Source organism: Sceloporus occidentalis, unplaced genomic scaffold (genome assembly GCF_023333645.1).
Source record: "Sceloporus occidentalis isolate IW3139 unplaced genomic scaffold, rSceOcc1.0.p SCAF_4, whole genome shotgun sequence".
Lineage (NCBI taxonomy): Eukaryota > Metazoa > Chordata > Lepidosauria > Squamata > Phrynosomatidae > Sceloporus > Sceloporus occidentalis.
The window spans coordinates 198380059-198396479 of NW_028316984.1; the positions used below are offsets into that span (position 1 = coordinate 198380059).

General features: G+C 41.9%; 1 protein-coding gene across 3 annotated transcripts in view; it reads left to right on the plus strand.

Annotated features, from left to right (window-relative positions):
- Positions 1 to 12581, plus strand: part of DLGAP5 (DLG associated protein 5) — a 38000-nt gene extending 25419 nt beyond the window's left edge. For 2 of the 3 annotated variants that reach the window (XM_089522853.1, XM_089522855.1), the window contains exons 14-20: positions 780 to 993; positions 3579 to 3816; positions 4669 to 4764; positions 5466 to 5526; positions 6899 to 7136; positions 9336 to 9403; positions 12184 to 12581. In XM_089522853.1, coding sequence (XP_089378979.1) covers positions 780 to 993; positions 3579 to 3816; positions 4669 to 4764; positions 5466 to 5526; positions 6899 to 7136; positions 9336 to 9403; positions 12184 to 12309 — 1041 coding nt within the window. In that variant the 3' untranslated portion in view covers positions 12310 to 12581. The remainder of the gene's footprint in view (positions 1 to 779; positions 994 to 3578; positions 3817 to 4668; positions 4765 to 5465; positions 5527 to 6898; positions 7137 to 9335; positions 9404 to 12183) is intronic. The other variant, XM_089522856.1, reaches the window with a different exon arrangement.
- The last annotated feature ends 3840 nt before the right edge of the window (positions 12582 to 16421 follow it).

A 16421-nucleotide genomic window follows, 5' to 3' on the forward strand; every position in this document is an offset into this window, starting at 1 on the left:
TTGGTGCTGCTTTCTCTTCCTGATGCATTGCTTCCAACTGCCTTTTGTTTTGGATTATGTGGAAAGCATATGAATGAAAAACATGACCTTTAAAAAATGATACACCTTAGTACAAGGGTGTGCCTTCTGTGAAAATGTGCATTTTTCAGTGCTTTGGCTAAAATTAAAATTCTCCTTAGAAGTACAGTTATCCTTAAAAAAAGTTCTTGCTCTGGAAAACAGAAAAGGGGTGTTTTTTGTGGGGGTTTTGGACTATGTGGCCATATTCTAGCCTGAAAAACCCACAAAAAACTATGGATGCTGGCCATGAAAGCCTTCAACTTCACATTAGAAAAGGGTTGCATCGAGATCCTTGGTCTGCTGTATCAATCTGATGCCCTGAAACAATACAGATGTGACCAGAGCTCAGAAAAGTCATGGCTTTTGACTACCATTCCTATTATTTCCCTGCCATCTCATGGCTGAAGGTTACATAGAATCATAGAGTTTCTGGGAGTTGTCTAAAATTAAACAGTTCTTGATTTGACACCCATTTGGTGTTTGGGAGCTCCAGTCTAAAAAACAGATGTAAAAAAATGTGAATGGATCCTTCCCACGTGTTCCTCCACAAAAGAGGCTTTCACCTTTGGGAGTCAAAGGTATGAACTAGGTAGCAAAGTAATTTATATGGTCTCCGTGTGCGTGTGCACGCACACACACAATCACATCTTCTCTGTACCACTCAGCTTTTTAGAAGATCCTGGAAAACAATTACATTGCCTTACCTTTCTCACTTCCAGAAAAATGGCACTCGCCAGAGGACAACCAGAGCAGGTAATGGGGCCGCAGAAAGAGCAGCAGCCCGGAAACGCCTGGCAGCCATCAAGGCCATCATGAAGAGCAAGATAAAGCAGGAGGAGCTGGTGGTGAGCCCAGAAACAGCAATGGAAAGCGAGAAAGTGGTCTTTGATGGAGGGTTTTTCCAAATCGAATCTCCTGCTAAACCTTTCTCAGGTTAGTCCAGTGTCAGTTCCCTTTAAGGAGAGCTTTCACTGCTTCGGAAGGTACCAAATCTTGGCTGTCTTCTGTGAGCATGTTTGGTTCTTATGAGTTACTGGGAAAAGGAAGCTAGTTTGCCCTGGGGAAATCGGATACCTTCCTTTTGGTAGATTGCAGCTTCCAGAATCTCACAACTGGCATGATCAGCGGTGTGGCCATGCTGGCTGAAGGATTCTGGGATTTGTAGTTCAAAAATGAAACTTTGCCAGACTCTGGAAACCAGTTAGTGATGACTGACAAGATCTTTGAAAGATGAACCAGGCTTCTCTACAGGAAAAAAAAGCATAATTAGGCAAACTTCAAGCTTCTCTTGATCAAATGCTTTTATTGGACATTCTTGCCTAGGAGCTGAAGTGTGCTCCCTGTTCTTCAGGTGGGTTCCATTCCTCAGCCTGATGTTTGGGAGCCAAATCCTCTGGTTATTGGTGACTTATGCTAGTGTACCTCTATCAGAGTAACATCAGCATAACTACTTTTCTGGTATTCAGGATCTCCTTCTGCAGTAGCAACCAATGATATCCACATTATCATTTGATCTGTCAGAGGGGTACTTGAAAAGCTCCCTTGTGCTGCAGTTTGGCTGGCTAGCTGCACTTTCCTGGCTGTGATAAATCAGTTCTGCCAATCTCCGTCAAGCAAACAAGGGTGGGTTACAAACCGCCGCTTTGCGGCGGTCTCCCGGTGCTGCTCTTTGCTGCGCGAGGGAGCCGCTGCTTGCAAACCGCGCGACTCCCTCGCGGAGCAAAAAAGGAGCTCCAAAATGGAGCTCCTTCTCGCGGCGCAGCTATTACGCCGTGAAGCGCTGCTGGCGCACTCGCGGCGTCATAGCTGCCGCGACACGTGCGGAAGCACAGCGTCCGCTACGTAAAAATGGTGGCGGCCGTCTGGAATGGCCGCTGTCATTTTTTACGCGCAGAGCGCGTATTAGGGTTAGGGAGGTGCGGAAGCACCGCACCTCCCTAACCCTAGTATGCACTCTGCGCGTACTTTAATGGCAGTATGTAACCCGCCAAAGGCAACTCTCTTGCCATGTTCTTCCTGACCACATCTTGCAAAATCAGCATCTGGTCTACCTAAGCTTCATTCACCACATTCCTATCCTTCCTGAGAGTCTGGTGAGAGCCTCATATTTACAAGTGTCTCGTAAGTATGGGCCGGAACAGACAGGCCAAAATAAAGCTGCTTTGGGTCACTTTGGAGATATACTATTTAAATGACACACACATCTTAAGAGGCCAGAAGCTGTGCCAAAGCTGTGCTTCCGGCCTCTTAGGACGCATGCATCATTTAAACAGCATACCTCCAAAGTGACCCGAAGCAGCTTTATTTTGGCCTGTCTGTTCGGGCTTTTAGTTGCACTCCTCTGACATCAAATAGAATATCAACCTTTGCTGTAGTTCCCATCAGCTAACATGGCTGATGGGGTGGTGCTATGGGAGTTAAAGTCCAAAATACGCCAAAGGCACCAGCTTGAAGGACGCTGAAACACAGTGTAAAATGTGCTACTAGAAAGCTCACAAGTGGTACATGGGGGTGCAATAATGCCCTTTTACTTACCTTCTGCAATTGATACTGATCCTTAGAGTAAGATATAACCATCATAACCTCGTCCATTTCTGGGCAAAATTCATGGATACTTGAATCCGCTGATAAAGAATCAGTAAATATGGAGGGCCGGCTGTATAAAGGTGCATAACATACAGTGATAAAGGATTCTGACCTATGAGTTTTTAGTAGAACTGATGTTTGCTTTTGTAACCTTTGTAATAGTCCCTCTTTTAAGCTAAACTTTCATTTGGTATTCTGTAAACTGCACTTGGGTCCCTTGGCAGGAGAAAGGAAAGAGATACACTGAATAAATAAGCAGCCTAGCAGCTATTGACAGCCTTATCTTCCATAAATTGTTCTAATTACCTTTTAAAGCCATCAGAATTATTATAGCAGTATAAAAGCCTTCCTCTTTGTAGGGAAGTGGTCTACTGTGGTTTAGTTTAGGCTTCATCCTGTTTAATCCATGTTTTGGAAATATTGGCAAGTTCTGCCCACAGCCACCACTCTCACCATCCAAAGTGGTTCAGAAGAAAACTCGGTTCATCTGAAATCTGCATAATACATAGAAGCAGGTGTCCATATTCTGCTTTCCAGGCACATAGGTAGAAGACTGGAGTAATTTCTAGGTGTTCTGAGGCAGAGGGAGATTTTTGAGAACTTGGATTACCTTTTGACATGGAATAACATTTGAGTGATCAGTGTGTAGCGGTTTGGGTGCTGGATTAGTAGGACTTTGGGAGACCAAATCCCTGCCTGGCCGGGGAAACCAACGAGATGACATTGGACAAGTCACACATTCTCAGCCACAGAGGGAGCCAAAGGCAAACTGCTTCTCTGACCAAATCTTGCCAAGAAACCCCCATGATAGGTTTGCCATAAATTTGTTGTTTAATGGCCTGTTGGCTGAAATAAAGATTATATATTGGAAATAAAAGCACACTGTGACAGTGTTTGATGCATTATCTCACCACCACCCTATTTTTCCATAGACTGGACTCCCAAATCTGCCAGCAGGATTCCCAAATCTGCCGGCAGAACTCCCCAACGGATTTCAAGACGAACAACTCCAAGGTCTGCTGCTAAGGCCCTCCTCCAGAGTTGTGCAGATACGTGTGTTCTAAAGCATGGCACACCCATAACATCCAAAGCCCTTCCTCCTCTGCCAGATCAAGATGGATGTGTGAATCCTTGTGAAGATGATCTCCTTGGTTCCATTTCTGAACAAAGGTATACAGCTGAGCCAAACCTGAACCATTTGGCTGAAGCTGAAGAGACAGCCCATTGTCAGGGAAGTGGACCTGAATCTCCTTGTCTAGTTGTTGCCAGCTGTGGCATTGGAGGGAATATTTCAGGGTCAGACTAAAGGTCCATTGAGTGTAATCTTCTTTCTCAGAGCAACTTCCCAAATAATAATAATAATAATTTATTTGTATTTCCCACCTCTCCCTGTGGATCGAGGCAGGATTACAGCAAAGAATAAAAACCACAATACAATACAAAATACAATATTATCTAAAAATACAGTCAGTAAAACAACAACAATATTAATACCTTTTGACTGTTGTTTATACAGGACCTGAAAGTGTTAAGGCCTATTTGTTCCTAACATTTGGCATGTGAAGCCATATGCCTTTGGACATGGAGGTTCAATTTGACCCTCAGGGCAAATGCATGAAGCTACTTGTGTGTACTTGTGTACAGAGCTTAGAAGTGTTAATGAAAATTCACCAGCATCAGATTGGGTGCTAATCATTATTTTAAAAAACTAACACCAGTCTAAATGCTCTTTAGTTATTTAAAAGGTATTGTATAATACAGCACTTTCTGAAATGACCCTTAAAAATTGGGAAATGTCTCAACATTCCTAAAGTGCCCTTAAATTAGCAGTTTAAGAGCAACAACAAAATGTTGCTTGATATACCTGAACTTATAACATGTTGATGCTAGAATATGGGGAGAAAAGAGACTACTATAGCCTTGTTAACCCAAAAGAGTAGTGTAGGAATGTTATCTGTAATGCATTATTTCCAGGCGCTGATGCATAGCAATCATTGAAATCCCTTAATTTCTCATCTCTAGAGCTAGGATCAGTGTTGGCTCATCCTGTGTGACAGCACCCCTGCTGACATCTTTATTTCAGTGTCCTCCTTTTTCCTTGCATCAGAAGCTGTGCAGGCGTGGCAGTGCTTTATGAGAAACACTTCCTTCATACAATTCCCTGGTTCCTCCTCTTTCGCAGTTCCTTCCAGCAGTAGCGCTCATTCTCATTTGCCTTGTTTGCGCATACAGGCATGAATAGCATCATATCAGTCTCTTGAAATGCTGTGTGGTGTTTTTCCCACCCATAGAAAAGATGTTGCATGTATCCTACTGGTTCCTTGTTTACCTGGCAGAAACTGTGTTTTATTTTTAAAGAAATATTTAGTAGTATCTCTGTGCTAATTCATGCTAAATAGTTTGCTCTTGGAAGGGTTCATCCAATAATCTTGGACACTGACTGAGAAGGAATGTTTGAATTTCCCTTGTAAATCCTTTCCTCTTTTCCCTTTCATGCATACACATTACCTTGCCCAAGACAAATGAAAAGCTGGATAGTATGAGAGCCAGTGTGGTGTAGTGGTTTGAGCATTGGATATGACTCTGGAAAACAGTGTTTGAATCCTGGCTCAGCCATGGAAAGCCACTGGATGATCTTGGACAAGTCACACTCTCTCAGTTTCAGAGGATGCAATGGCAAACCCGCTCTGAAGAAACTTGCCAAGAAAACCCTATGATTGGATCACCTTAGGGTCACCATAAGCCAGAAACAATTTGAAGGTACACAGCAAACTGAACCTTCCAAATTGCAACTGTGTCCTCTCTCTCTTTCTCCCCAGTGACAGCCAAGCTACAGAGGAGCCATGCATTACAGTCCAAAGCATAGTGGAAGAAGCTACTGTAAGTCTATCCTTGGACCACTAACACTAATATGAGTACTCATTATGCTGGCATTTATATCAAACTGGGGGAGGTAATCATATGGCCTATAAAGAGATCAAGAGTGGCCCTTGGAACCTCCACTGCCCCCCTTAACACTCCAACCCTTCTCCCAACTTTCATCTGGAAAAAAAAGTTACTAAGCTGTGGAGAGGCTTAAAATGGTGTTTCAAGGACCCCAGTAGCCCCAGAGGTAACCAGGAGTGACACAACATTAAAATGGCACTGCACCATCATGCTATTGCCCTCTGGAATGCAAAAATCAGATGGTGTGAGGCTTGAGGATTTAGAGGTGCCCACCACAGATTTAGACACTTGTACAAGGAGATAGAAGTTGAGCTTCTCTTACCCGGAATTCCAAAATATTATTATTATTATTATTATTATTATTCACATTATTATTATTTTTCAGATTATTATCATGTCCGCATATATCCCACCTTTCTTCCAGCAATGGGACTCAAGGTGGTTATTACCCACCATGGATCCCATTTTGGGAGAAAGGGAGGACATAAATGTAATTAGTGACACATAGAGACCGCAAGGGCCATCCAGTCCAACCCCATTCTGCCATGCAGGAAATCTAAATCAAAGCATCCTGTCGGACCTTTCCTTTCTGGTGGTTCCATGTCACAAACTTTGTTTCATGCACAAAATTATTAAAAATATAGTATAGCGTGTATATGAAGGTGTATAGGAAACAGAAATTAATTTTTGTTTAGACCTGGGTTCCATGTTATGTACATATGGAATACAGATATTCCAAAATAAAAAAACAACAAATTCAAAACACTTCTGGTCCCAAGGAGACTCAACTTATATCCACTACCCCCCTTAGAGATCCCATTGACAATGGTGCATGGGCCCAACTTTACTTCCCATTAAGATGAATCTTAAATATGGATTGTTTCAGAATGTGTATTTCTTGTTCATCCTTTTAAACTGTTGCATGTTTTAATTAATGTGTTAACTGATGTTGTGTGTTGTTTATTTGGTGGTGTTCTCTGCCTCATTCTATGGGGAGAGCTGGGTAAGAATTATTATTATTATTATTATTATTATTATTATTATTATTATTACACAGATAGTTCTCTGGCTTATACGTCTAAATATTTCTCTCTGTACTGCAAATCCCATGATTCCATAGAATGTAACTACAGCGGTTAAAGTGGAATCATACCACTATAATTGCACAGTATGAAAGGGTGCTTGGTTGGCTGCTCCTGGTTTAAATAGATTTCTAAAGCTGCCTGACACTTTTTCTATAAATAAAAGTTGCTCTTCTCTTCAAGGGCTTTCAAATTGAGATCTTTTCTCTTTTCTGAATCCTCAGGATGCACGTTTAGCCATATGTGACGAGGGATCACGCTTAGATGATCAGAATGGCTTGGTTTCAGACAGCTTAGAGGGCTTGGAAAATCCCTGTGTTCAAGAGCAAGTTCCAGTAGCAGCAGAAGAGCTGGAACAAATGGATGCAGATGTGAATGAACAGGATATTTTCTGTAGTCCCAAGAAAGAGTCACAGTCTGAAAATAAAACCCTTCAGGCTGCAGAACAGCATACTACAGAATGTAAGTAGAAAAAGCAGATTTCCTGTAGCCTTTTCAAATGCATGAAGTGTCCCCTTTGGTTCTTCAGAGATATTCAGAGATCAGTTTCAGATTTCTAGAACTGCCTCTGTCAGTCCACTGCAGCAAAGGAGACTGTGTCTTGCAGCACTGTTTTAAAGATGAACAAATGTGTTATGACATTTTTCAAAGATAAACAAGCGGCTGGAGTCCTGTTTGGATATTCCAGTACTCTCTTATACAAGCAGTTTCGCATTCAGTGCAACAGGCCAGTTTGAAGGCAAGCTACCCAGGCATATGGGCCCAGCTTGCCTTCCTCTCTTATCTCTTGCAATGACCCAGAATGGCTCCTGGAACACCCAGAATGGTTACCAGTACATCACCTGGATCATTGACTCTGCAGAGGTAAACAGGCCCTCTTCAGTGCTGTTCTTTGCCTGGAGTCTGTAGCAGATTGGCTGGTGTTTGTTTGTTTGTTTTATTTAAAAAAAATAGTAATTCCTCTCAAATAATATAATCAGATATTCAACATATATGCAATTAAATACAATAATAATAATAATAATAATAATAATAATAATAATAATAATAATAAATACACTCTACTTCTTTCTGAGAGCCAGCATGGTGTAGGACTAGGACTCTGGAGACCAGGGTTTGAATCCAGGCTTTGCCATGTAAACACACTGTATGGCCCTGAGCAGGTCACACACTCTCAGCCTCAGAGGAGGGTAGTGGCAAACTCTCTCTGCAGAAACTTGCCACGAAAATCATGTGATAGGGTCACCATAAATTGGAAACTATTTGAAGGCACACAGCAACAGCTTTAGCCATACAAAAATTATAGATTAACTTCCATCATAGCATAATTGGAATTCTTCTTAACAGCCCAAGATAATCATACTTTGAATAAATATATATATTGCATTCCTTACTTATAGCATACATGTCTTTAATTGCTCCTTAAAAGATCCCTCTGCCCTTCCTTAGTCCTCATCTTCTATTAATTGTTATAATCTTTCCATACTAGTCTTTATCTTCTTCTCCTCCACTTTTAACTCCTAATTCAGTATTCTGTATTTTCTTGTTTACATTTTTATGTTTTACATAATGTGTGATTTTTTTTCCTAATCTGACCTTCTACATATTATCTTTCTGTTTCTCTTCACAAAATTCAATAATTAAATTAAATTAAACCAGGTTTAAAACTTGTTTTAAAAATCTGGCTGCTATTCCTACCCTCTTACTGGACCATTTGAGTTTAAACTTTTTAACTTTTAACAGTTTATTGGCAGTTGTTCATTGTTAGATCAGTAAGCAGCGTTAGTGGCTTCTCTTTCATGACTTTATTTTATAGTGCAAGAAATGCTATTCATAAAAAAAATCCTTCAATTAACATCAGTTCAACCAAAACAACTTGCTTTAAAAGAGCCCTTTAAAAAAAGCAAAACCAATTACTATTTAAGCTAGTGACCATAACATCTTCCTGCATTTCATGACTTAATTTTCAGATTTAGTCCTATATTGGTGGAGTCCTACATATTAATAATTTTGAAAAAACTCAAACCGGCTTAAACAAACAAACAAAAATAGTTTTTTGTATTTGTTTTTTATCAGCTTTTTTCCAAGCCTGGTTTATAGGCTTAGATATGCATTTTTGAGAGGAATTCTCAAAAGTCAAGATGTTTGGAAAGTTTGTTTGCTGATATACACTCCCTTTTCTGTCCCTACCTTAGATTTGATTCTGGACATTGAGGAATTTTTTCTCACACCTGGCTCTCAGCTGTCCTATCTCCAGCTAGCACCTGTTATTCATACATTTATACAAAGAACCTGATACCTCTAATGCAGTACTTCTCAAATAGTGGGGCGGGCCCCCCAGGGGGGGCGCAAGGCTCCGTAAAGGGGGGCATTTTATAGACAAATGATACTATTTACAGTCGCACGGGGGGCGCAAAATGTTTTCTTCTTCCTGGGGGGGGGGCATGACAGAAAATAATTGAGAAGCACTGCTCTAATGAGATACATAATTCTAATCTAAATCATACTGAGTACAGTCCAAAAAGAACTTGTCTTTCAGAAGCCTTCTGCATTGACAGCGGGAGGGACAAAATGACCCATGGGAAGCTGCCATTTGCATCAAGTTAAACCAGCCTCAAATTCCAATAAATCTCCCACTGAAAATGTGACTTGATTTTCCAGGCCTCCTTCTTCCTGATTTGTCAATTTCCTGTGAGTTGTCCTGTGGCAATGGAACACCTGATCGCCAGGTATGTTTGCTTAGAATGGAGTCTGTTGGGTGGGATTGTTTGGAATTGTAGGTCTATACAGTGCGCCCTTGTTTTATGCGGGGAATCCATTCTGGACATCCCCCCACCCCCGTGTAAAACAAAAAGCACGTATGTTCGAGCACCATTACAAATAATGGGGCTTGTGCTCACAGCAATGCGTGGCAGTGGCAGCATGCCATAGGCATTCGCGCCATTGTTTCTTCCGGTGCACAGCGCCGGAAGAAGCAACATTGCTTTCAACATATGCTGAAAGCAGTGTATGATGCGCCCGCATATGATACGGGCGCACTGTAGTTGCATCGCTGTAGTATTTCTCATATTACTCCAGTAAATGTGATGCTATGCTTTCCCTTAAAAATAAAAAGGATTGGAAGGATGGAGAGAAACAAGAATGGCACCTTCTCCCCCCCTCAACACAAGGCATGATGTTATCTGTCCCAGAACAACCCACATATTGTAAATGATGGTGTGCTATAAAGAGAGCTTGGCAAAGTTACAACACTTACAATCTCACAGTCATTATAGTAATTTTTCCAGCTTCCGTCCATAAACAGAAGGCAAGGCTGGGGGACTCTGGCCAAGATGGCCAACCTTTAGCAGCATGGTTCATGTGCTGCTTCAGCTTTGCAGGATTTATTGCCTTCTTTAATCTTATAAAAATACGGAAGGAATCCCCAAAGGCAGAACCTTTGTCTCTTGGATGGATCCCTACCTCAGCTGTGGCCCAGCAGGTGAAAATGGAGCCAGGGAATTAAAATCTTCCCACACAGCAAAGCAGAAAGGACAGAAACTCATTTATGCTGATCAGACTGAACACGCTACCAAGACCTTTGAAAGACCATTTGCTCACCAAGCAAATGATTCTAGTTGCCTTGTACAGAACCAGGTATGTGGCCAGCCTCTCTCCAAAAACAGTAAGCTTATCATCTCTCAAAAAACCCAAAGCACTTTAACATTTTTTAAAGCGCTTTGGGTTTCAACTGGGTACTGTTTACTTCCTCACACTTTGCTCTTCAGAGCAACTAGGAGTGCAGACCTGCCACCACAACCCAACTCCTCTCAGTTCTCTGGATACAAATCCCGCCTTGTGTGTCTCTTGCTTATGTGGAGTTTTCTTGCTGATGTGTACCATTGCACATCCTTGCACAGTACAGAGTGCCTTTGTACCAGTGTTTAGCTGGCTGTTTTCCCCCTCCCAGAGATCTGCATAGGTATTATTATTTCATTATTTAAAGGATTTATATCCTGTCTTTCTCCCACAATGGGATTCAAGGTGGGTTACAAGATGAACCTTGGCCTTAGAGCTTCATAATGGTACATGAAAGCTTTGTAAGGAAAAAGGCCAAGCCAGCTCCCTGGTCCAGAGGAGCCTGCATTCTGAATTCAGCCATAAGGGAGGAAAGGGATTGAGCAAAGACAGCGGTGTAAGGCTGTGCAAGAACATATCATCTGCAGTGAAATAAACCTGTAGACACCACAGCAGAGGTGGTTTCTGTATAGGTTTTAGAAGGAGGAAGTAGAGAGTTTCAACAGATAGAGCAAACTTTCCTCCCAGCTATAGTTACTCGCACACCACCCCATGCTCCCAGCACAAAACACTTCCTGTTAGCCATGATGGCTAGCCTGAAGTGTGGACAAAAAAACTTATTGTTTGAACACCATCTCCCATAATCCCAATCAGTTTTCCACACTTGGCACATGGAGCACAAATTCAAAGTCCTGATCCAATTGCTAGTTCTAACAGATGCATTTCATCAGTTGCGCTGAATGGTAAGTCAAGGCATCTGTCAACCCCATTGATTCAGTAGGTCAGGAGTCACAGTTTGCATTGTGACCAAAGGCTACAGCAAATGTGGCAAGGATAGGCAGAATTGAGAATGAGTTGGAGCAACACTGGAAAAAGTCTACTTTTAATCCAATTGAGATAAATGTTTACAAGAATACAGTGTTGTAATAATTCTGTGAAAGAGTGTGGGAACTCAAATGTTGCTTAAGTTTTGGCAAGCTGGAAGGATTTTGGATCTCAAGGAGGCAGCACCTTATTTCACAACCACTTGGGTAGGTTTAGGGAGCTGGATTGATCTTCCCCAAGGCAAGGCTGTTAAACAAGACTCCAGTGTGGTTTCTGTTAAAGAAATCATTTCAGGTGTGCAATTCAAAGTATCGATGCAGACACTTGAGGAAGGCACCTTTTTAAATATCTGACCTATTCTAGCCTCACCTTCAACAGCTGAGCTTTAATTATTATGAGCTGTATTTGTTTTATATGCCAAAATAATCATGACCCAGTTCCTTGCACCTGGAGGAAATAGATTCTTGCTGGTATTTCCCCTGTAGATTCAACATATGTGGTTTTATATGTGTGCATGCATAAAATAACCTCCTTACAGAATCATAAAGTGGGAAGGGGACCACAAGGGCAATCTTGTCCTGCCCCCTTGCCATACAGGAATACACAACTGAATTACTCCTAAGAGATGGCCATACAGCCTCTGTTTAAAGACTTCCAAAGATGAAGAGTGCATCACCCTCTCAGTCTATCCCATTGTCCTAACAGTTCTTAAAGTCAAAAGTCTTCTTAATATTTAGGTGGAACCTTTTCTTGTAATTTGAATGGAACAGCACAAAACAAGCTTCAAATGCTACATAATATATCTGTGGATATTCAAATACAGCTGTGTCACCTCATTTTCAAGTTACAGGTAAGCAACCTGTCCTTTTGCTCAAGGTCTTAAACCTGCCTAATTTGTTCCCCACAGACAGACCTGGAGGCCAGCCTTTTCTTCACTCCTCTCAGGAACAAAGCTCAGCAACAAGTGACAGCTGCTACATGTGATAACCTAATTGTATTCTCTCCCCTGTCACTTCCAGAAGTGGGGAAATAAGAGTTAGAATTAATCCAGTTTGATGGAAATGGGCTCTGCTTGAACAATTGTGTCTGTGTACTGACTGTGTGTGTGTGTCTCTTGACCTTTATGATTTCATTATGTGGTTATGGTTTAAATGTAAGTGTCTCAAAGAAGTATTGAGAGACCCATGGCATGGAACAAAAAATTTGTATGTGAGGGTCTTTTACTTTTTAAACTATTCATCTGTAAAGTTTTCAGTTGCTTTTTATACTATTAAACAGGCTTGGTATTTTACTTCAATATTCAGTGGAAATATTAAAGTTATATTTAAAAATGATTGTCTTACGTGTCAGTGGTCTATGTTTGTACACTCAGCCCTCCGTTCTCGCAGTCTTGAGATGCGCAGTCTTGAATATTCATAGAAGGGTGACCTCCATTATTTTCAATGGGCCATGCCCCCGCAGCGCATGCCCTGTGAATGCTCACAGGTATGTGCCCCATTCAAGCCTATGGGGCTTGAATATCAGCGAGTCTCCATTTTTACAAGGGGGGGGGGTCTGGAATGGATCCCCCAAGAAAACAGAGGTCCGACTGTATTTCAGTGCATTTTTTATCTACTTGGATCCACCTTCCCCCTAGATACACAAAGAATGTTTATTGTTAGCCCCAACAAAACAGTAGAAGCTGTGATGTTTTTTGCGACAGGGCTGATCTTGGGGATCAATCACAGCAATCAGCTAATGTTTAGGAATTTTGAAGCAATTTATGAATACCAGCGAACAACAGTCTTTTGTCTGGGAACAGCAGAGTGGTACTAGCAGTTTTTATGGTGGCTTTTGGATTGGAATGTAATTTAACCTGTTCATCATTCACTTTTTGGCAGAAAACAGTGTGATCTTTGGCAATGGGCTTCCTAGCCCAGATCCTCTGTAATCTCAGAGTAATACAAATATCTGCTGGCAGAGTTATTCTGCACTAACACAACAGCATCCCTGTGCTGAATTCCACTGCAACACAACATATGGGAAACAGTGAATGGGCATAGCTGTCACTTCATTGCATTCCACATTTGCCAAATGGCAGTGCGCATTGACACACTACTCTAGGTGCATCGTTTATTTCACATTTGCAACAATTACATAAGAGGAGCTCACTCCTGCCACCATCAGCTGGATTTGCCCATTCCACATTGTCCAAAAAACTACTTTACATGTCTAGCACAACATAGTCCTATGTGTTGGAGAGGACACTGGTGAGTTATGGTGGAGTAAGTCTGACTTCTGCCACTGTAACCCTCTTTTTTATCACTGAAACATCAGAATTCTGTCCTGACCATGCAATGTTCAAAATACACGCGGACACCAAAACCTGCTTTTTCAGTGGAGCATCTCTCCCCTAAAAGTGGCTGGAGGCCTGGGGCAGAAGCAGCAGAAATACATCTGGCTCTTTTCCTTTAGCTCTGGATGCATGGAAATGACATTCTCCATGAGGACCTTGAAAGGTCCCTGAAGATATTTGTCACAGTGTGTCCAACTAAATGAAAATATCTGGATGCATACCTGCTGTAGATTGGGTTGCACTGGGGGACATGGGCCAGGCATGGCATCAAGGGACATCCACATACATATTTTAGAAACATACAGTATGTATGTGGATGTCACTTTTTCAGACACTATAGGAGGTGGTATTCCCTTCATAGTGCCCAAAGCACTCTCAGATTTACAGTAAAGCTGCTGAAGCTGTCCTGCACAGCCATTCCATGCTTTGCTGTGAGCAGGTAGGACTGGAAGAGCATCTGGCTGTGTTCCCATAGCCGGACACAAAATTATGTCAGTGTTGAGATCTGTTGGGGACCTCTGTAGGTCTTATTGCTGTTGTACACATTTTGTGTTAGACTATAGGGATGTAGCCAGGCACTTTTCTGATCCAGCCTGCAAAGTACAGAATGATTGTGGGAGCAGCATTATGATCTTGGTTTAGGATGTATTCTAAGGAGAGGGGGAATAATAGAATCATAGAGCTTCACCCTGGAGAGAAGTGACTAGTGGATACTATAGAATTCTGTCCTAGACCCAGTGCTGTTCAACAGCTTCATCAATGATTTGGATGATAGAATTCAAAGACATAGCCGTGTTAGTCTGGAAAATCAGTATGCAAAGGGATTTTTGCAACACCTTTGAGATTGACTAAAAGAAGTTGATAGCATGAGTTTTCATAGTCTTGAGCCTATTTTCTCACATGTATTTGGTTATCAGTGCTGAGATCTGGCGAGATCTCAATGGATGATAGCAGAGAAGGCCTGTTTATCAAATTTGCAGATGACACCAAATTATGAAGGTTAGCCAATACCCCATCGGCCAGGATCAGAATCCCAAATGACCATAACAGATTAGAAAACTGGGCCAAAACTAACAGAATGAATTTCAACGGAGAAATCTAGGGCACTACATTTGGTAGGTAAAAATGGACAGATATGGGGGGGGGGGGCACCTGGCTTGACAACACTATGTGTATGAAAGGGATCTAGGAGTCTTAGTGGATCCCAACTGAGCATGAGTCAACAGTGTGAAGCAGCAGCTAAAAAGGCCAATGTGATTCTTTTCAGCCCAGGGACTGGGTTCACTTTAAGAGGGGAGTGTTCTAGTTCCCGACTGGGAAAAAGATAGGATCAAAATACAAGAATCTCTTCACTTAAAGGTGCGACTACTCATAAAGGTGTTTTAATCTTTTTAAATGGTGTGGAGGTGGTATTAAATGTGGGAAGCCATCAAAACAATGGAATAATGGTGAAAGGTACATGACCATCTGGGAAACTCCAGAGGTCTGGATTGGCCCCTGATTCTGAGATGGGAACAAAGCGTGTGGGGCACTGAGACAGGATGGTCAGCCTTTGCATAACAACCACACCTTTTAATATTGTGAGCCGCTCTTTGTCCCAGTACTGGGAAAAGAGTGGGATATAACTACTACTACTACTACTACTACTACTACTACTAATAATAATAATAATAAATGTCCCACTGCATAACTGCACAACAGAAGCTCCCATTCTGCACTGGGACAAGTTGAACATCAGGGCACATTGCATGGGAGCCACACTGCTGTCTTCACTTACACGATGGTCCTCATCATAGAATCAAAGAGTTGGAAGATGCCCTAGAGGCCATCAGATCAACCCCCCCTTGATCAGTTTCAGATCTTCATCTAGAGCATCCCAGCCTGTTTCTGAAGACATGAAAAGAGACCACACCACCTCTCTAGGCCATTGGTTTCATTGTTAGATTGCTCTTACCAACAAGACATTTCTTCTAATGTTCAAACAAACATTCCAACACTAGTGGAACGTACAAGAATTAGACCTCATAGAATCCTAGAGCTGGAAGAGACCCCAAGGGCCATGCAGTCCAACTCCCTGCCATGCAGGAAGATACAAAGCGTCCCCCAAAAGATGGCCATCCAGCCTCTATTTAAAAACTTCCAAAGACCACTCCACCACTCTCTGTGCCGCCAGCATCTTCCACTGTCTTCCTAACTGTCAGGAAGTTCGTAATGTTTAGGTGGATTTCCCCCCCTGCAGTTTGCATCCATTGCTCATACAGAGGATGGAGCAGCAGAGAACAAGTTTGCTCCATCCTCAATGTGACATCCCTTCAAATTAAATATTTGAATTAAATAATGTATTATCATAACCTTCTCTTCTCCATCATATCACCTCTTCTCTTCTTCTGGGACAGCAAAGGGCAAACCTGCCTCCTCTTTTCTGTGACAGCCCTTGAGGTATTTTAATCATGCAGTCATGTCAGTCTTCTTTCCACCAGGCTGAGGATACCGATTCCTTCAACCTTTTCTCATATGTTTTGTTCTTCATATTTCTTACCATCCTCTTTTCCCCTCTTTCCATCTGCTCCCGCTTGTCTACATCTGTCCTAAAATGAGATGACCAGAAGTGAACACGGTACTCCAGATGAAGCCTGACTAGTACCGAATATAGTGGGACTGTTTCACGTCTTTTGACTTGGAAACTGTGCTTCTATTATTGCAGGTTAAAATGCTATTTGCTTTCTTGGCTGCAGCATCACACTGCTGGCTCACGTTCAATTTAAGATGAACAATAATCCTAAGGTCCTTTTCACACATACAACTCCTAA